The sequence below is a fragment of the Amblyomma mixtum genome, chromosome 10 (assembly GCF_055824585.1).
Source record: "Amblyomma mixtum isolate Tamu chromosome 10, ASM5582458v1, whole genome shotgun sequence".
Taxonomy (NCBI): domain Eukaryota; kingdom Metazoa; phylum Arthropoda; class Arachnida; order Ixodida; family Ixodidae; genus Amblyomma; species Amblyomma mixtum.
In genome coordinates, this window is record NC_143021.1 from 125,908,461 (window position 1) to 125,930,575 (window position 22,115).

General features: G+C 45.5%; 1 protein-coding gene across 1 annotated transcript in view; it reads left to right on the forward strand.

Annotated features, from left to right (window-relative positions):
- Positions 1 to 22,115, forward strand: part of LOC149326878 (uncharacterized) — a 114,052-nt gene that overhangs the window by 41,732 nt on the left and 50,205 nt on the right. The window contains exon 4 of the mRNA XM_089564712.1: positions 7,771 to 7,822. Within this exon, the coding sequence (XP_089420838.1) occupies positions 7,771 to 7,822 (52 nt within the window). The remainder of the gene's footprint in view (positions 1 to 7,770; positions 7,823 to 22,115) is intronic.

A 22,115-nucleotide genomic window follows, 5' to 3' on the forward strand; every position in this document is an offset into this window, starting at 1 on the left:
AGATGGCGAGGCATTTCTACTTTCTCCCCTTCTGAGCTGTGTCTGTATCATCGGCACACGCAAGCACATGGATAAAAGGGATGGCCTCCAGGTCTCGAACAAGGGGAATAAAAGCCACATTAAGTAAAGTGGGTGCGATAACGAAGAATTGAGGCACTCCTCTATTGGAAGTGAAGCTACCAAAAGGCTTCCTGTGGACACGCACACTGAAGGTTCGATTTGTTAAAAAGGCGTGAATGGTTAGGAGAAAGCGGTGAGAAAGACCAAGAGTTTGAAAGGAGGCAAGAATGGTAGAGTCAGGTATGTTATCTTGTGCCTTTGTTACGTGTGTAGCGATCCCCGTTCGAACAAGGTGACTATGCGGAGAATGGTGAGTCACGCCAGCAGCCAAAGTAACGAGAACAACTTTTGTTCCATTTTTTGGGGGGGTCGGGAAAGCGATTTGGGAATATGGGTAACAATTATGGGAATCCAGCCGTCATGACAAGCGTGTGGTGAGAAAGTTTTCGTAACGCTTGCAGTTGTTAGGTGTGAGGGAAATTGGGCGAAGGTCAATGAGACACTGGAGGCTGACCGGACTTTGGTATTGGAACCGCAGTGTAATGCTCCCACTCTCCCTGCATGACACTAGAATGCCCCACTTTATTTATTTATTTACCCTCAAGTGTTAGGAGGCGTTACAGAGGGGGTGGGTACAGGGTTAAACAAGATTCCAACAAAACAATTTGAAAAAGAGAGAGATAAAGCAAACGCCTGCAAGCACTCCTGCTTGGGCAGCACTGCTGCCGGCAGTATTTGTAAATAAATAAATATTGAAACATATGTTGCAGGGCTTAAGAAAAGAAACAAAATGCTCTAGACACAGCAAACGAGCGATAAGAAAAAACACGAAATAAGCAGGGTAGACAGTCAAAAAAATTTTAGCGCGTCATTGAATGCCACAGGATCTTGAATATAGGCAATGGAGGAGGGAAGGTGGTTCCAGTCCGTTATAGTTTTTGCAAGCAAGAGTCAGAAAACAGATTTGCATGGCAGTGTGGGGCGCGAACTTTATATGCCTGATCGACACGCGTTGATACGTAAGTAGGTTCAGAAAAGAGATCGCTTTTCAGTAAAGGGTTATTGAAATAATTTTTTTGAAACAGGCACAAACGGGAGATCTTCCTTCGAGTGTGCAAGTTTGATAGACCTAGTTGTGATTTCATTATGGAAACACTTGTAGTACGGGCATAATTAGACAGAATGAAGCGCACTCATCGATTTTGGATTGCTTCGGTGTCGTCGGTTAGTGTGGAAAGAGCTGGGTCCCATATTGCGGAGGCATATTCTAGTTTCGGTCGAATTAATGTTTGATACAAAATTACTTTGAGATTATTTTTAGCTTGAGATAAGTTCCTACGCAGATAACCGAGAGTGTGTATGCATTGCTCGTAATATATGTCACATGAACATGCCATGAAAAGTTGTTTGTGACGTAAACTCCGAGATATTTAAAGGATGTGACATTTTCGAGAGCTATGGAGTTAATTCTGTAGCAGTAAGGTATAGGCATGTTGGTACGGCGGGATATTGTCATGATTTTGCATTTACTGGCATTTAAAGTCATAAGCCAATTGTTACACCAGTGTGATATCGCGTCAAGGTCGGACTGCAGGAGTATGTTATCATGAGCGTTTGTGATTTCACGATAAAGAACACAGTCATCGGCATAAAGGTTTATGGATGAGGAAACACAGTCAGGAAGGTCATTAATATACATTAGGAACAATAACGGGGCCAGAACAGAGCCTTGTGGGACACCAGATTTTACAGAAGAAGTAGATGAAGTAAAATTGTTAGCTGTAACAAACTGGGAGCGACTAAACAGGAAACACTCAATCCATTTTATGATGCAGGGGTCAATGTTCAGGTTTGGTTTATGGGGTTTAACGTCCCAAAGCGACTAAGGCTATGAGAGACGCCGTAGTGCAGGGCTCCGGAAATTTCGACCACCTGGGGTTCTTTAACGTGCACTGACATCGCACAGTACACGGGCCTCTAGAATTTATCCTCCAAAGAAATTCTAGCCGCCGCGGCCGGGATCGAACCCGCGTCTTTTGGGTCAGCAGCCGAGCACCATAACCGCTGAGCCACCGCGGCGGCAACCAATGTTCAGAATGCTTAATTTTAGAAGGAGCAGGTTATGGCGGACTTTGCCGAAGGCTTTTGCGAAATCTAGGAAAATGCAATCAATTATTGATCCCTGGTCTAGAGAAGACGCTATGCTGTTAGTAAGAGATAATAGCTGTGGTTCACACGAGTAGTGTTTGCGAAAACCGTGTTGGACAGGAGTAAAAAATAAGTTTATTTCGAGGAACGTTATGCGGTTAGAGTACATTATATGGTCTAATAATTTGCACGGGATGCTCGTTAATGTGATTGGTCTATAATTAAGAGGAGAATGAGCATTACCGGATTTGAAAAGCGGAACCACCTTACCCACCTTTCAGTCCTGAGGCAAAATGCATTGCTGTAGGGACTGTTCAAAAATGCTGGCCAAAATAACGGATGAATATACTTCAGTGTTCTTCAAAAATTTTGAATTAACCTCATGCCAGACGCATGCCAGAAGCGGAAACGTGTTTGCATCCCCTACGTGAGAGGCGTGAGCGAGACGCTCGGTCGCATTCTCGGAAAAGAAGGGGTGCTGACAACGCACAAACCGACCAGCACTATCGGTCGCCTTCTCCCCCGCCCAAAAAACCGGCAGCCCAGAGAAAAGGCCCAGGGCGTCGTGTACAAAATTCCGTGTTCCGTCTGCCCGGCGTCGTACATAGGGGAAACGAAGAACTTCGCGGAAAGGATGAACCAACACAAAGCGGACGTCCGTCACATGAATCGTCAACGCAGCGCCGTGGCCGAACACTGTGAAGGGTGTGACCACCCAATTGACTTCGACAGCACCATTGTATTGGAAACGGAAGCTAACCCACGCAGGAGGCTTCTACTCGAGTCGTGGCACATACAGCAAACACGAGAGAATGTTAATCGTTCCCTGGGGACTCTCCCCTCATCCTACGTCCATGGGCTGCGGCCATTGACCCGCAGGTCCTCCACACAGGGGCTTAAAAAGCCAAGCTGCGCTCGCCCGTAGTCACACCGTGAAGAAGGGGCCGAGCCGGTCCCGAAACGTCGTGTTTTTTCCTGTATTTTACTTGGTTGGCGTCACTTACCTTCTCCTAACATTAAATTTCCCAACCAGACAGACTTCTGTCGAATGTTTTCTTTTGACACCACAAGAAGATGAAATCTTCATCGCTGGAAGTGTCAAGTAGCGTTTGAAAAGCAGTCCCTTCCAAGTTACGGAATTGGGAGTTGTGTGTGCCGTCGTGCCCGGCAGAAGGGGCAGTTTCGAGGCGTTCAGTACATGCCAGCAGCTCTGCCATGGTTAGGTAAGAAGTAATATCATCGGAGGGCTCTGCAACTGACAAGTCAGGAAGAGATGTAGAGGTGCAGTTATGGTGTGGAAAAAACTGGCGGGCCGCTTGTTGTGCAAATGCATCCTCATCCAGAGTCAGCGCAAGACGAATGCTCTCTGTGTAATTTGCAAGCTGAGAAGGGCGCTCCATGGCATGAAACACACTCCAAAGATGTCGATTGCCCACCGTAGAGGACAGGCAGACGCACCATGCATCCACGGGTTGCATGCTTTATAGCTTTGCATAGTGCCGCGCACGTGCGGTATTCGGGTGAAAAGCTGCAAGAGCCGAGGGGTCATCAGGGTGACAGAAGCATACTGTTCCGCCTGGCGAGGAAGAGCCCACACATTTAGGATGTGTGTGTCTGGGTCATCTTTCTTTGCAGTAGTGGTAATAGTGTGAGCCACGAGAACAGCAGAGAGAGTAGACAGTGCTTGCTAAAGACGGGTCCACTCTCAGCACATCCAGACTTGATTATCTGTTTGAAGGGTTCGTACAATATTGCAAGTTCTGGAGCTCTTGTTCTCTTTGCTTATTTTTAAACCAAAACAAGAATATTTGAGGTAACCCTGTAAGCCGAGTCCTTTCTACAGGTGTTACTACGTTTACGAGAATTCACTCTACGAAACCAAAGTATGAGACATGTCATTTTCTTCGCGAGTGCTCACCGTGCCTTCTACAAGATAACGATTATCCCAACTTTGATCGTCACACCATCGCAGATATGTTTGCGTGTTATATCACTCAGATGGCATTTAAAAAGTTCTTAAAGAATTCCCAGAACCTCGGGAACTAAGCGAAAATGTCGCACATGCCGGTGAATACGAAATATAAAGTATTTCTCTTGCTTTTAATTATGTATGCCGTAAGGGTAAAATAGCGGAATACACATTGCCTCGTATAAATATTTGTTACGTAATATCACTTTTTCTCAGTACATCATTCAACTGGAAATGTTAGCTAGGAAAAGTTTTCCATGAACATCGCCAGTAATTATTTTCATGGCCACCAACTCTTCATGCAACAATTTTCTCATATATAGGAGGGTTTCACTATAACAACCAATATGTCCAAACAGGTCCCATCGGCAGGCTTCGCTTCGTCTGCTATTAACGTTTTTGCAATGGTCAAAAACGTTCCCATTTTCTTTCATATGACAATCTTAACTCCTCGATGGGAGAGATGGGAGAATAAACCGTTATTTTCAATATTTTCACGACACTACATTACAATATTTCAATATTCAAAACTTTTTATCTAATAATGGTGGACATTATTGCACGTTATCTATGATTAGCAGGTTTTCAAATGTTACTTTTAAAATACTTCAAAATACCACGAATGACAGCCTATTTCCTAGAACTGCAAATGGTCCCTCAATGTATTAAAAAAAATCGGAGTCCTGTAAGACCTCGTTATGGCGAAATATTGGCTGTAACGAAGGAATGATTTTTCCCTTTGGAAGCACTCACTGAAACGCATGTATCGCCTAAGCCCCAAGAAACCTCCTCTGATTATTTGCCGCTTAGTTTACCGATTTCTAACTGCAGGAAACGCTTTCAGGACCTCTTGACGTTAGACAATCAGATTATCGCCTACGGCCAGCGCTGTCGACCGCCGCGTAAAAGATGGTGAACACTGTTTCCTTCTATAGGGAGGGCCGCATGGTGCGTTTCGTCGATCGATACAATGGCTTCGGAGAAGAAAATCTTTGACGCAGGTGCACCAATGATCGTCGAATCTCAGGCGCGCGGCCCGCTGCCCTTCTCCATTTCCCCCATTTCTACAACCTGCTTACTGAGCGCTGTGAGCACTTTGTGCTTCTCAGGCTTCAGGTGCAGTAATTTTTCCGTTTTCGAGGTATGGTCGATAGGTTTTATTTATTTATTTATTTATTCAATACTGCAAGCCTTTACGGCCCAAGCAGGAGGGGCGTACATATGACATCAGTATACAGAACGAAGATAGCAAATAATAATCTGAAAACACTTCTTCTTTGGGCAAAAGAATATGAGCAAAACAAAAGGACTAAACGAAATGCAAACCGAGCTCTTCATTTGGGATAGTCATAAAAATAAACAAACAGAAGTAAGCCGAATAATGAAATATCCATAAATGAAATGGCAAACATGCAGCAAGGAAAAAACACCATCAGTTTGGGCAACCAAAAAGCACACAACAAAAACATATAAGAGCAATTCAAGGTTTCCATTGAATCAATGCTGGTTAGAAGAGGCAGAGGTAAGTTGTTCCAATCTGTTATCGTGCGAGGAAAAAAAGAATATTTAAAAACATTAGTTATGATGCTGTATGGCGTTAGAGAGTCATCGTGTCAAAGTTCGGCGTGCCGTAAGTAGTGTTATGTATGGATCAGGAGTTAGACCAAGAAGGTTATATTTGGTTTGGTTTGTGGGGTTTAACGTCCGAAAGCGACTAAGGCTATGAGAGACGCCGTAGTGAAGGGCTCCGGAAATTTCGACCACCTGGGGTTCTTTAACGTGCACTGACATCGCACAGTACGCGGGACTCTAGAATTTCTCCTGAAAAGAAATTCTAGCCGCCGCGCCCGGGATCGAACCCACGTCTTTTGGGTCAGCAGCCGAGCACCATAGCCACTGAGCCACCGCGGCAGCTGAAGGCTATATTTAAGAAGGAACATGAATTTTAAGCGCTGAATTTTTCTTCTACGTTCCAGTGTCGGTATTCCATGTTGTTTCATTAGCACTGTCGGGGAATCAGTTGTACGGTACTTAGAAAAAATAAACCTGACTGCCTGACGCTGGATTCTTTCGATAGCGTCAATGTTAGTTTTGGTATAAGGGTACCATACTACTCATGCGTATTCAAGTTTTGGTCTTATTAATGATGTATAAGCTAAAAGTTTAGTTTCGGCGGGGGCGTGCTTCAATTTACGACGGAGAAGGCAAAGTTTCCGAAAGGCTGTGTCACATACGTTAGTTATGTCAGTGTTCCAGTTTAGGCTATTTGTTAGTGTGACGCCCAGATATTTATAACGGTTTGACAGTGCGTTTAGTGAGCTTTACTGCATCCACGCCCCGCCGGTTTTCGAAGACGGGCATTCGCTGCATCAATGGAAAAGAAAAGTTCAAGACAACTTTCGGCAACCAGTTGGTCAAAGCGGGAATAGCGACTTCATGTCTATAGGCTTCATTGCGGACATCACGCTCCCATAGGGCTGAGACAAACTTGAAAGGGCCGGTTCAGACGCTTAGGAACACTGGTTTTTCGGTTAACGTGAGTTCAGCTTTATTTTTACACATGGTATAAACAAAAAAAGGGGCATATTCTCCTCCTTTCAGGCCTTGCGAAACATCCATTCATCTACAGTAGTTCTCGCTTCAAGTGCTTCGATCATTTTTAGATCTTATGCGTATTCGTATGTTTTGCAAAAGCAATAGCGCTTGATTCTTTCGCACATTGTCACAAACATGGTACGTCCCAAACCCTACTGTCATCCCTGTTTGTTTCTAGTTCGGCAACCTCTTCAGGAAGTATAGAAGAAGTAGCATGAGAGGGATACATGCACACCTTGCTGTACCGAAATCAGGGCCCACCATTAATACACATGTTGATCTATAATCGGAGCACCTTTTGCAATGGCACGGCTAGAGGACACTTTTAGAGCAAATATCAATTTCACGAGCTCCAACACAAGGAGTAGCTTTTTACAACGCCATTACTGTCGGCTAGTGAGCAAGGCAAAATTATCCGTAACGCCAATGGCGGGCAAGTTAAGAAGCCCAGGACAGCTCGCTTTCGATTGGAAACGAGGTCGTAAGCACAGCCAGTGGCTTCGTAGACGCCCCGAAAGGGATCCGTCCGTCATCCGTCCTGTCGTGGTAGACGCCACGACAGGACGGATGAAAAGATGACAAATCATATACATTTCATTGTCACTGCTGATACCACCATTTCAGTATGGGATCAGTTCTGGACTAGATTATACGCTGTGGAATCGGTGACATGAAGTGTTCTATTTAGGTTCTTATGCTCCCCGAATGAGAGCCGAAGTGAGAGCGTGTGCGCTGCCGTCGTTGTGACAGCCGTGATTGTATTGTACCGATTAGGTGTCGGGAAAGGCTTTAAGATGCGTGACGAAGAAAAGGAAGCGCCTGTGCATGGCGCCCAGCAGTGTGGTGAAGAGAGACCGGAATTGCATATTTGAACGATGATAGTCTCCAACCCCCACTGTTAAAATTGTCAAAACTTGGTGCAAAAAATGCTGCCATTTCAGTGATATTCAAACCTATCTTGATATCCTGATACTACAAGCAGAGGGTTTTCTTTTCAGATGTACTTCAATAACAACAAGATGGACAGGGCCTACGTGAAAAAAGCAAAAGGTGAGCACCCTCGCTTTTGTGTCAGCCACTGCCGCTTACTCTGCGCTCAGATCCTCTTTCTATGTCAAGTGCTAGAAAATAATGAAGCCCCCCGCAGTACTTATACTCCAGCCAGCTGGAGCCAGCTGCCAGCCAGCTGCCAGCCAGCTGCCAAACGGGCGTTGTTTGTGGTTGATCCTTCAATGCCCACACATGTGGAGGCCCTTGTGCTCGGTCGCCGTAAGCAGGCCGGTTGTGGAGCGCTAGACCGGAGCACAACGGTGCACCCCTTTCAAAGCGTTTGATGGGCGTCAGACGTAACGCTCGCACTCGAGAGCCCCGCAATGCGCGTACGAAAGGCGAAGGCATCAGAACGCAGCCAACTAAAGAGCAGGTCCGCGGCACACACACCTCAGCGTGTTCTTTGCATTCTTATAATTTATTCTCGTACTGCTATTATAGCACAACTAAGTTAAGTCTGCATAAATCCAGGACAAAATACGGAGAACACGAGTTTATCCTCTGAATCTTGTTCTCGAATTGACCAGCCGCTCATCCCGTGCATTCATAACATTTCGTTGTGACCCATTTTTTATCAGTTCGTTGCGATATGTCCTCCAGTAGAACCTAATTTTCCACTCCTATGAATAACTGTCCTCAGAGAGGCACTAAATGATATACCATGGTTTGCCCTGTACAGCCCGCACACTATACACGTGTGAAAGCTGAAGGTTTGCGCTGTGCGGACTGTCAGAGATGCGCATCGTATACTATGCTTTTCTTGGATACTGCCGAATGTGCCGGGGCATTCCGAAAACCTTTTCCGTTAGGAGGTTCGGCGACACTTCCTTTATGCATGTGCACAGATTTTTACGAATTCGTTACACGTCTGTCTCCTGCTGGCTATATATCACCGCGTACTGCCAATCTCGATTTTTTTTTTCTAAAGCGAAACTTTTGCTGGTGTAGTGAAGCCACGGTCATCGGCGCGCAATTCGTCCTTCAAGTGGAGGTGTTACAGCCAGCTGACACTCCACGTCACAACCTGCAGCTCCATACGAGCGCATCCGCCGTGCCAGCCGCCATATCGCCAGCTGTGGTCACGTGGCTAACCACATGACTCGCCATTTCCGTGAAAAAAGAAGCTGGCGCCGCTCTCACGGCATTCGCATTGCAGTTCTCGTTAAGGACAGAGCGAGTCGGCCGCAGGTTGTCGCCGGGATGATTTTGCTCAACCAGGCATAGTTCTCAACCAGGCTCAACCACAATGAACTATAAGCTGAGTGGGGACACTATCCCGGAATTTCCGACGGTAAACAGCAGCATGTGAATTTTCGAGTGTCACGATTCTAAATTTGCAGTTTATATTAACAGTTCTTAGACAGGCCGCAGAATTACGCAAAGAGCTGAAGATTATCGACACCCTGAGAATTCCTGCAGCTTTGCGTCATGATAATCCTTCGTCCGAAATCTCGACTGCGTCTTGGCATTCACACTAGGAAAGTAGCCCTGCTTTCATGCCAAACACCCCCGAAATGGGAGAGTTCTGCAGTAAGAGCGGATTATATAGGAGGATACAAAACGACGTTCGGCTCAAGCTCAGCCTTAGTGCATCCTGTGTGAGGCCGATTAGCGCAATAACTTCAGAAGCGTTTGTTAGGCTCAGACTGTCAGTGTCACTCGCCATGACAAAACGTCGCGACGATAGAATGTGACGAAAAATGATGTGGCAAAAAGAACTGCTCCACGCAAAGACTCAGGCCATAAAGGGCCAACCATGCAATGGAGCAAGCACAGCAAAAAAACGTGTGACTGCTTCTCTGCAGCAACAAGGACGGCTCCGACAAGCGCAGCCCGCTTGTCATCGGCAAGAGCGTGAAGCCGTGGTGCTTTGCAGGCGGTAAGCGCTTTCATCGGTGCGCATGACGACGTAATCGCGGTGCAGTTGTTGGCCGACTGTGAAACTCGCACCACGATGCTCCCGTCCACGAAAAGGACGCAAGCCAAGATGACAGAATATTTTGGAAATAAATGATATTTATGAACAGTACAGTCAGATCTTGGTTTTTTGGAGCTGATTTCGCCACAAAGAAATTTCCGCTTCAACGAAATTTTCCGCGCACCCCGTGAATTTCGTTCTAGCGGGGTTCGACTGTACTTGAAGCCAGGTTTTCACGACGCCAAAACTTTTCCCGTCATTAAATCCGAGCTAAGAGCTACTAGTGTTGCCGACACGGGGCGCGGCACCTTTAGTTGCTAGTGCTTGGTCCGATGAAGTAGCTTATGCCTACCTCAGCACTCCACAGTGTTCAAGCCGTCTTACACGCAGAGAAGCCACTGCCATGCGCGATGGCGAAAGGGAAATCAATGATGTTGCGAAATATTTCCTGTGTTTACTGTGCGTTTTCACTTATTTTTATTTATACGTACTGTAGCGCAATGGAGATGCTTTGTCATCTGTGTTGAGCAAAAATATTCATATAGGAGGTAGTATCAAATTTGGTGTTAAACATTATATTTGCTGATAGTGCAAGTGACCAGATTACAAACTACGTATACAAAATAAATACAATCAGCAAAGACGCACAGGGACTAGAGAAGATAATATATGACCAAAATACCTGAGTAAAAGTCTAACTCTTTCGTTAACACGCCTATTCAAATCGATCACCGGTGATCGATGCAATAAATTGTCGATTAAGACATGCTGAAATCATTACTTGTGCATCTAGTGGCACCCATTGGTTAGTCTTGGCATTGCATTTGTAGAACCAGCTCAAATTGTCCCACTCTGGGGACGCTCTGATTTTTTATGGAAATTTTGAGAACTAATGTGCATGTGTTGTTGCGAAAGGGAACCTGGCAGCCGCGCTTGAAAAAAAAAAGCCTGGCACTCGTGGTAATGCAGCATTAACATCAAATTTTGTGATCACAAGATTTCCAGGAAGTCAAATATCCAATCATATTGTCGGCTTTGTTATCCAACTGCGTTGAGTGGTGATAATTACCCGAAAATTATGCCAGCTATTGATTAGCGAGCTGTGACCCTATGTCCTGGTGGGTTTATTCCACGAAGACGCATTTTTGAACGTCTGCCGCATGTCCAAGATCTATGCTTGGCAACACCTCTCGACACCGGAATTTCAAAGGAGCGCCCACTTCGACCAACTTTCTTTTAGTATGGAGCTCACCAAACAGCTGCTAGAACTCGACGAAAAAGAAGTTGCCCATGTAGATCCTCTCCCAAAAGAAGTGCCGCACCATCCGCAAAAGATTCCGAAAAGGCGAAACTGCAGGATGTGCTATGAGGAGCGAAAAGTTGAACAGAAGACGAATGTCTTCTGCGGAAAGTGCGGAGTGCACCTTTACCTTACGAAAACCAGGAACTGCTTCACCGCATGGCACGAGAACCGAGGCTCTTTCCACGTGCAATTTTTTTGTGTACCTAAAGAACGACACTGTACAGATAGTTTATTTTTTATGCGAAGCATATTGCTAGAGCTACCACTCACGCCGTCGCCGTGGGACCCCCACGTGACACCGTGACGTCACACCACGTGACATCGGATGAGAGAGCCGGCCTCCACCTCGCGCCGTCGCCGTGGGACCCCTAGCCGTCACACCCGCGCATTCCCGCGCATTTGGAACGCGCGTTCACACTCGGTGTAGGTGAAACGCTCGCTCCACCGGGCAGGCAGACGAGGCTTCCGTGGAAATCCAGACGCTCACCCAACGCGCGTCTCGGGGTTAGTCGGCGTTCCCCTGTAGCCATGCCGTTGTCTTCCCCCACGACGAAGGCTTCTAGTGGTTGTATTAAAATGACCAAGTATTCAACCAAGGAAAGCCATGTATTACCAAGCCTAGCCACTAATATGCTTCGCATTCCCCAGGCTTAGCCAAGCTGAGCCTCAGCAATTTTTTTACTCAGCGCTGCTGAGTGATTTGCCTTCAAAACGTATATCCTAAATTTTCTCTGGTTATATTGCGTCCGTAGATATCATGTCTTTACTATCTTGTTTTTTCAAATCGCCACAAAAATGGCATTGTTTTGAATTTTGTGTGTTCCCTAATAAATGTTTTGCTCTCTAACTTATGTTTTTGGAAAGAGCTTTTTATTATGTGGAATTTTGTGAGCTGCAACGTGGGCTGCAATGTTATTTTTGCTTGCAAACAATTATCGTACGAGACCTATGAAAAACGACCGTTTTCTCGCAGTAACGAGAGTTAAAGCTGGTGTGTGGGCGTGGTTTCAAATGATTTTGTTTTCGATGGCAGTTACAAATCTTTCCACGCAGCGAGTCAGAGCATAGCGTGCTGTGTTTACTATAGCCACTCAGCGTTGTAGTGTAGCTGCTGTGCCCTCTGTAAGCAAAAATGATGCAAAGCAGCAGTGCATAGCGCGAAGTAAATTGGTTCTCGCTGGAAATGTTTGCGTTTGATAGCGATGCTTATCACTGCTAGATCTCTTTTATTTAGTAACGCAGCAGTTCATATGACTGGGAGGGCGCTTACTGAATCAAGAGCTTTTGCCTTTTTCGCGAGCACCTTTGTCGAGAAGAAGCCTCAAGTCACCTCACTTCGCATTGCCGGCAATGCAGCCGGCGAGGCGAGCTCGCACGCACCGCCTGACCTGGCGTTACTTGCTATGTTCTGACCTACGAAGAATCATTTGCACGCCTCCGTTCTCAGCATCATTAATGTGGTCATCGCCACAGAGAAGTCCCTGTCCTACATAGTGGCGCGTACTGCCGTCCCGTTCTACTTCTGTGTTACATCCATCAATCGTTTGGCGTCCCGTACAAGGCATGGCGGTGGGATGGGCGCGATGTCCTCTGTGGAAAAAAAAATAGCTGAGGTTTAGCTCTGGTTAAACCGGGCAAGTTGCGTAAGCAGCGTGGAGCCTGGTGGAGTGCGGCTGAAACGGTTGCTATGGCAACGCCGCTCCATCTGTTTGACCTCGCTGCTCCTAAAGGTCAACCGTGGCCGCCACCGGGAGGTACCCGACGGCTTAAAACCTGGCGCAGTATTGTTGTTTTTATTTTTATTTTTCATATGGTAATTTGCTGTAATGTTACTGTTTGTTTCTTTTCTTTCCTTTTTATTTGTTATTTTTGTTACTTTTCATTTCTATTTTTTTTTTTTTTCTTATTGTCATTTTTTAATTTATTTCATTTTATTTATGAGACCCATGCATTCACTAGATGAGCCTTTATTCATTGCTGAAACCCTGAGCCTTCGTGGCGGACGAGAACCGGCGTACGCCACGAAGGCTCAGGGTTTCAGCAATGTATAAACCAGTTCGATTAAAGTTTTCCCCCTTTTAAGGCGGAAGCCTTTAATGCCTCATCGTTGTAAGCGGGAGCTGTCGACAGAAATGTCACGCTTTTCAATTGGTAGAAACGGTCGTGACGTCACAGTGCGCGAATTTCAAACGGGGCCAATTGTACTTCGGTTACTAACCATGCAACCAAATAAAGGGATCGTATAGTGATGCTTTAAGTAAGTTTGACTTTGTCTAGTTAATTGCTTACTTAACCAATTAGTCTAATTAACCTTTCTAGTCAGACCAGATAAATAAATAAAACCTTGTAGAAAATTGGCCGAGCTTGGGAATCGAACCCCGGTCTCCGCAGTGCCAGTTGAGCATGCTACCACTCCGTCATGCCAGCTCGAAGGTTTGGAATGAACAAAGGTGCGTCTAGTGCATACGGTGTCTTCGTTCACTCCCATCTTCCTCCCTTCCCGTTGCGGCGAGGTATAGGTGTCCACCGAGATATGACAGACAGATGCATTTCCTTTCCTCAAAAACCAATTTACTGACGAGCAAGGCGTATTTGTCCGCGTTTCAGATTGGTCGAAATTGTCGTGACGTCACCACGCGCGAATTTTGACGGGTGTCCACCGAAATATGTGAGGCAGTTACTGCGCAACTTCCTTTCCTCAAATACAATTTTCATTTTCTTCATTACGCTCTCTTTCTTCTTTCACTCACACTTCCTCCCTTCCTGTACGGTCCGGCTCAGGTGTCCACCGAGATGACAAATAATTACAGCCCCGTTTCCTTTCCTCAAAAAGCGTTGCGTTCAAAGGGAAACGCATCGCGCCGAACGGGTGGTGGCGTTCCTTGGACTCCGTGGTGGTGGTGGTGGTGAAGAGCATTTATTTAGCTATTTACAGAGAGGTGCTCGGGGAGAGGCCCCTAATGGGTCTCACCCCTTACAATACTAGGCGGAGTCTCTCATTCCGGGATCCCGTTGGTCGAGACCGCTACACAAGTCCGCCGAACCAGGGCCTGTTGGGCCGATAGTTCCTGGCAGCTGAGCAGGGCCGCCTCCCAGTCCTCTCGGGTAGGGGAAGGGGTGATTGGGGGGAGAGAAGGATTTTTTCTGCATGCCCAAACCATGTGGAAGGTGTCGGCCACCTCCCCACAGAATGAGCAGCGGCCGTCAAAAGAAGGATTAAAGTGCTTGAGAACCGCCGGGCACAGCAGGGTGTTTGTAAAAAGCCTGAGGAGAATTCGTTCGCCAGCTTTACCCAGTCCAAACTTCAAACTTTATTTTATTTTACAAATGTGCATACAGTCTTTAGGATGAGCCACAGGCCAAAAGCTAAAGAAAATAGCTTGAAAATGCCTGTGGCTCATCTAAGAGCCATTACAAAATAATAAAATAAACACATGCATACAACGGTGGCAGATCGCATACGAGCACACTGTAGAAAGAATTTATAATATTTACGATTGAACTGATGGGTACACAGAGATGTAGTTTGAAACTAGAAAAAAACAATTAAAACTGAACAAATGCATTTGAAAGTTATACACTGCTGGGTTGATTACAAGGGGAAAAGGACACCGATACATACACAAACTACAATATATGAAAAGAAGTTATGGAATATTATTTACAAAGTACACTTTTAAATCATGTGGTCGGAGGTTATACATGCTCAGCTGGTTAGATTCGTAGCTGTTTAGAACATTAGGTATAAGGAAGTTAAGTGCTTGTTTACCATAGTTAGTTCTAGCTCGTGGAAGTGTCCATTTTGCAGTTGATCGGGTTTGAACATACTTTTCTATGGGCTTTAACAATGCGATATTAAGCAAAAAATTACATATTGATGGTGAAGAAAATTTGAGATAGTATAATAGGCGGTACTCAAGAAAAACATTGACACGAATTACTTCATACTTAGTAAACAATTCAGCCGTATGGGCAGTAAAACTGGCACCTGCGATAATCCTGATAGCTTTCTTTTGGAGAATTAGAATTTTCTGTAGATTTGTTTTGGATGTTGTAGCCCAAACTATGTGGCAATAGTTAATGTGTGATTGGAATAAGGCATGATAAATCATTCGTTTTATACAGGGAGGAAATTCAGTGCGGTACCGAGCAAGAAAACCAACGGAAGGAGCTAATTTCTTGCGAAGATGTGTTGCGTGTGCGGTCCAGCTCATACAGGCGTCAAAAATTACACCGAGTGATTTGAAGGTGTCCACGATTTCTATTTTATGATTCCCAAGTTGAAGATCATCGTTTAAGTTAATTTTGACGTTTTTAGGCCTGAAGAAAACAGCTTTAGATTTATTGGTATTAATAGACAACCCATTTTGAACGGACCACGCATGCAAAGTTTTAAGAACAGCATTACCGCGATTTAATAACTGATCTGTTGAGGAGCCCGTTAAGAAAATACTGGTGTCATCTGCGTACAGAATGAATTTAACGTTACTGTCAATGTTTACGAGATCATTTATGTATACGTTAAAGAGAAAAGGACCTAAAAGGCTGCCCTGAGGCACTCCACAGTTTATAGCCTGAAGAGTGGATCCATGTCCATCACAGAAAACAGCCTGTTTTCGATCAGTGAGGTATGACCGTAGAAGATGGAGACACATTCCTCGAACACCATACATTTCTAGTTTAGCAAGCAAAATAGTGTGGTTAAGAAAGTCAAAAGCCTTACTGAAATCAACAAAGATACCGAGAGTTAGACATTTACGTTCAAAATTTTGCAAGATAAATTCTTTTTGTGAGAGGAGAGCAGATTCGGTAGAGCGTCCTTTTCGAAACCCGAACTGTGAATCTGTTAGCAAGCTGTGTTTAGTAAAAAAGCTATCCATTCTTTTTAGAATAATCTTCTCATATACCTTCGAAAAAACCGGAAGTACGGAAATCGGGCGGTAATTGGTTAATACGGCTTTATTACCTCCTTTAAAGATAACTGTTACTTTGGCATTTTTCATTTCATTAGGGAAAATAGAGCATGAAAGGGACTGATTAAAAATGAAAGCTAGATACTAGGAACTGGGTATCGCCGGTGTTCGGCACGATAGTGCGCAGTAATTTCTTTAAAAGAGAGGAGAGGGTTGTGATCTGGGTTAAGCTCCTCCCAAGGGACGCCTGGTGCCCGGTGATTGAGTGCGCGGGCTTCCTCATGGGCGGCTTCGTTACCTGGCATGCCTTGGTGGCCGGGGACCCATATGATTGAGCGATGAGTTGGATCGCCGTCGCGGGTACTGCGGTGTAAGATTTGTTGAGCGAGTGGAGTGATCCAACCGAACTCAAAGTTACGACAGGCTCCGCCAGAGTCTGTGAGGATGAATTTAAAGTCGGGATGGGAGGCTGCGAGGGCGATCGCCACCTCCTCCGCATGCGTTGAGTTGGGCGCTCTGAACGAGAGGCCGTCCACCTGTTTTCCCTCGTGTATGACTGCAGCCGTGTACCATTCCCCCCTGGAGCGGTAGGGGCCTGCAATGTCGACGTAGAAGACGTGTTTCTTTGAGCCATAGTGGCAGTGCAGGGCATTCGCCCGCGCCTGGCGCCGGCCATTATGGTCTTCCTTGTTCATCTTAGTCGGAAGGGGTCGAACGTAGAGGGCGGTTCTCCACAGTTCTGGCACTCGAACCCGTTCCATGGTATGGTGATCATGTCTGATATGTAACCGGTCCAAGAGGCGGCGACCGGACACGGTCTGGGCGAGACGCCTGTATTGGTTAACGAGATGCGCCTCGCGGAGTTCTCGATAGGTGTTCACCACCACCAACGCGATGAGTCGCGCGTTGGAAGTGGATATCGGGAGGTCGAGGGCTCTCTTGAAAATTTGCGGAGTACAATCTCCAAGTGATCTTCGTCATGTTTCCGTAAGCGGAGGTAAGGAGTCGAGTACAGTACTCGACTAGTTACGAAGGCATCCGCGAGCCGCTTCGCATCCTTACTTCGCAACCATCCTCGCTTGTTGGAAACGCGGCGAACCATTCGGCCCACGTGGTCGCCGACTTTGCGGAGTTTGGCAAGAGTTGTGTCTGCCTTACGATGTTGATTAATGAAGAGACCAAGTATTCGTAGCTCCTTCGCTTCACGGATGGGGCCGCTTGCGAGAGAAAGCTGAACGGAGATGTTGCATTTCGGAGAAGATCGAATCTGCACAAATTCAGACTTGGACGGGGAGCACTGGAGGCCGCAGTACGTGGCATAGTGGTCAAATATGCTCGCCGCTGCTTGCAGGCATTCCTCCATCTCTCCTATGTTTCCCGTAGTGGCCCAGATGGTGATGTCATCGGCGTACAGCGCATGCTGAACACCGCCGACAGCCGCCAGCTGTGCTGGGAGGTACATCATAGCAATGTTAAAGAGAAGCGGGGACAACACAGCGCCTTGTGGTGTGCCCCGCGTCCCCATCTCAAACGGGCCGTACTCGGTCTCTTGTATGCATATATAGGCCAATCGGTCTGTTAAGAAATCTTTGATGTAATTGAATGTACGAGGGCCACAGTTGGTCTCGCTAAGGTGCTTGAGATCCCTGAGAAACGCACCCTTGAGATCCAGTGCTAGGACTATTTTGTCGTTGTGTGGGTGTTCTATGGGTTCGAGAACCTCGTGATGAAGCTGTAAGAGGATGTCCTGTGCGGACTTACTGGGTCGGAAACCGAACATGGTGTCGGCAAAGGAGCTTTTGCTCTCGAGATATTCTGAGAGGCGGTCACGGACCATCGTTTCCATCAGTTTTCCTACGCATGAAGTGAGGGAGATGGGCCGGAGGTTGTCTGTGTTTACCGGTTTCCCCGCCTTTGGGATAAAGGTTACCAGTGATGTCTTCCAATCCGGTGGCAACGAAGTGTCCCCGGTCCAAATGGCGTTAATATATTCGAGTAGGGTTTCGTATGCCCGATCACGAAGGTTCGCCAATAATTTGACTGTGACCTTATCCCTCCCGGGCGCCGTCCCCCTGCGCATTTTGGCAAGAGCCGCGCGAAGGTCGTGAAGCTGGAAAAGTTGATCCAGTTCCGGATTATCGCAGCGTGCATACGAATAATCCTGCCCGCGAGGGTCTTGATCCTGATTGAGGTATTGTGAACGCAAGGTGTTCGCTAGCTGCTTCGTGTTTCCTTGAAAGTTGTGTATCGCGCGATTGATGTGTTTCTGGGTCTCCGAACGTATTTGTGTCGGGTCTATGAGACTCCTAAAGAGCCGCCAAGTGTTGCGGCTGGACATCTGTCTTGCTGCGCTGTTGCATCCATCTACCCAGTTAGTGTCTGCGAGCTGGGCAGCATACTCGGTAGCTTGCTGGGTGAGGTTAGAGATGCGAGCGCGGAGTTTACGGTTGTGTTTCTGCCGCCGCCATCGCATAGTGAGGCTGCGGCGACCTTCCCAGAGGTGCCTTAGGTGGTTATCCACGTCAGGTGCACGCTCCGTAAGCTGGATATGCTTTTCTTGTGAACGGAGTGTTTGCATGAGTCCGTGCGCCCAAGTTGAGTAGTCCTGTTCCATGAGAGAAGTTACTGGGATGGCCTGGCGGAAAGCGTTCCAGTCGGGAAGTTTGGCTTGCGCAAGGGGCCGACGTAAAGGCCGAGTGTAAATGGCAGTGGCATTGCAATGGCAAAGTACTAATCAGGAAAAAGGAAGGTGACAGTGCCGTTGTCATTCGCTGTGCCGCAGATCTTGACAGTCTGTGATAAACTTTGGCCTAGTACTCCTACCAGTTTTTTTCTTTTCGACCCCCTATCTAGTAAAATGCTTCCTTCTTTTACATCTCAAGTGAACATATCAAGTTTTAAGAACATTCTCAATGCTGATGGCCGGCGAAGCCTCAATTGTATGCATTGTAACCTTAGATCAGGGAGAAATAAGCGAGATGAACTCGATCATCTTCTTACTGAAGCTCAAGTACGCTTTGATGTTGTTATGCTTACTGAGACTTGGTTTGCGTCGAAGGAGGATGTGTATACATATCAGACACATAAATCGTATTACATGAACCGTAGTGACAAAAGAGGTGGTGGTGTTGCAATGTTAGTTTCAAATTTATTGGATTCTGAACTACTTACTGAATTTTCCTGTATTAACCCCTTTTATGAAACTCTTGTTATTAGATGTGGTACTACAGTATTGTGTGTATGCTACCGTCCTCCTTCTACCAATGTCCAGTTGTTTTTTACTTTTCTTGATTCATTTTTAGAATTCGTGAGTGCAAGTAAATATAAATTAATTTTTGGTGGTGACTTGAACATAAATATGCTCGTTGACAGCAATGTAAAACTAGAACTTGAATCCCTCTTAAACTCTCATTCCTGTCAGAACTTTATAACATCAGCAATACGAATCACTACACAATCAACGACACTTTTAGACCTTTTTTTAAGCAACTTCGATGCATCCCTCGTTAGAGCTTGTACATTGATTCATAGCATCAGCGACCACCTGCCGATAGTTATATCAGTGAATCAGTGCACTAATGCAGTAAAGACCCCACGTTCCGTATTCTCTTACCGAGTTATTAATCCTACAACGCTCTCTACATTTAAAGACCGTCTAACCACAGTCAGCTGGGACGATGTGTTCGCAGCAAATGACCCGAACGTAGCATATGAAACATTTTTGCGTAAATTTTCCGAAGTATACTTTGAGTGTTTTCCAATGAAGAAGTGCAGAACCTGTAAAAACAGTCGCAAACCCTGGATAACTAAAGAATCGTTAAAACTTTTAAAGAAACGAGATCAATTATATAGGACGTTCATACGAACTAAATCTCCTGAAGCCCTTAAAATATTCAAATCATACAGGAATTTTGTCACGAAACACCTTCGGGCTGAAAAAAGACAATATTATAATCACCTCTTTAACTCGACTGAAGGGCGCACAGGCTATGTTTGGAAGGCACTTAAAGTAGCAACCGGGACCTCAGCAGAAGCAGTAAATAAAATAACAAAGGATGGAATAGAGCTACAGGGTGCTGAACTAGCCAACGCCTTTAATACTTTTTTTCTGTCACTTGGCGACGTTAGCGAACCCGCCGCTGACTTATCTCTTATGAATGGCCCAAATGAACAAACAATATTTTTAGAACCAGTCTCGGAAAGTGAAGTTGTAACTACATTTTTGGCAGTAAATAACAGCAAAGCAACTGATGCCAGTGGCTTTCAGATAGAGCCTATAAAGTCTGCAATAAGAGAAATAGCCCCTTGCGTTACCCACATTTTCAATATATGCTTGTTGACTGGAACTTTCCCGCATGCCATGCAAACAGCAAAGGTAACTGTTCTATTCAAGAAAGGTGACAGGAGCGATATGTCAAATTATCGTCCAATATCGGTTTTACCCGTCTTTTCGAAAGGCCTGGAGAAAATAATTCTGAAGCGCCTATCCTCTTTTACTGATCGTCATGACATTATATGTTCCGCCCAATATGGGTTTCGAAAGAATAAGTCGACAGAGCTGGCACTTTTGGCTCAAAAGGAGTTTATTTTGTCAAATTTCGAACGGAAAAATATGGTGCTTGGACTGTTTCTGGATTTTTCAAAAGCGTTTGATCTCATAAATCACAACATTCTCATTAAAAAACTGGAGCATTATGGCATTAGGGGGAAAGCACAAGAATTAATCACATCTTATTTGCAACATAGATCTCAGTTTGTAGTAATTGGAGGACAAAATTCTGCAGTACAATCAGTAAAATCAGGTGTCCCACAGGGCAGTATTCTGGGCCCGTTTCTGTTTATCCTCTATATAAACGAAATAGTACGCCTTGACGAAAATGCCCACTATATAATCTATGCAGATGACACTAGTTTATTTTTTTCAGACAACTCATGTGAGACCTTAGCTAATCAAGCCAATAGCGCCCTGTCTAAAATAAATACGTGGGCTCAAACAAACTGTTTAGCACTTAACTATCGCAAGACAAAAGCAGTACTATTTCACCCCCGCCACAAGCAAATCCAGTTGCCGCACATTGTGTTAAACAATACCAATATTGAAATAGTAAGAACTTTTAAATCACTAGGTGTATACTTTTCTGAAAATATGACATGGGATGAACACGTCGGCTATATAGTAAATAAGTTGTCGAAAACTATTGGCATCATACGCCGCCACTGTTATTATTTCCCTACCTCAGTTAACGTCCTTTTATATAACTGTTTATTTTCCTCCACATTAAGCTATGCCATTTTAGTATGGTCCACAACAACATCAACAAACATCAGCAAACTTTTAATATTGCAGAAACGGGTCTTACGTCTGGTCTGCAATGTTCCGTATCGCTCCCATACTGCAGACCTATTTAAAAAACACAATATCGTTCCTGTTACATCACTATACAATTACAAACTATCCCACCTTTATAAACAGGGAATACTAAAGAATAATGATGCATTAACTAACCTAGCCGGATTGCAGATAAACACCACCACCTATAACGTACGTTTTTTGGAACCCTGGAATGTCACCAAATGCCGGACTAACTACGGGAAACAAATGTTGAAATACTCATTGCCGACGGTTTTAAATTATCTTTTTACGGAAACAAATAATGACATTTCCGCGATTTCCTCACAGAAATTGCGTACCTTGTTTGTATAACCTGTTTATTCTTTTTTTTTTCTTTCCTCGCTTTGATGTTTGACGTGTACGCCTTCGCCGCACGCTGCTGCGCTACTGTGTATGCTGGGAGGTCAGGACTCCTCAAGCTGTTTTTTCAGCTTTTTACCTGCCCTCCTCGCAACATTCCATTTCTGTTGCGGAATAAATTTCAATTTAAATTTCAATTTCAATTTCAATATGCAGTGGTCGCTACCGAGGGTGTCCTCGGTGTTGATCCACTCTGCGTGTTGATGCGTTTCACGAGGGTAAGGTCGGGGCAGGTGTCCCGAGTGACGGAGTTCCCTACACGTGTTGGGTGGACCGGGTCGGTTAGAAGAGTGATGCCCAGCGTAGATATAAGTTCCGCCAACTTACGACCACGCGCCTCTTCCTTGCAATAACCCCACATGAGACAGGGCGCGTTAAAATCGCCCACTATCATGAGGGGGTCGCGA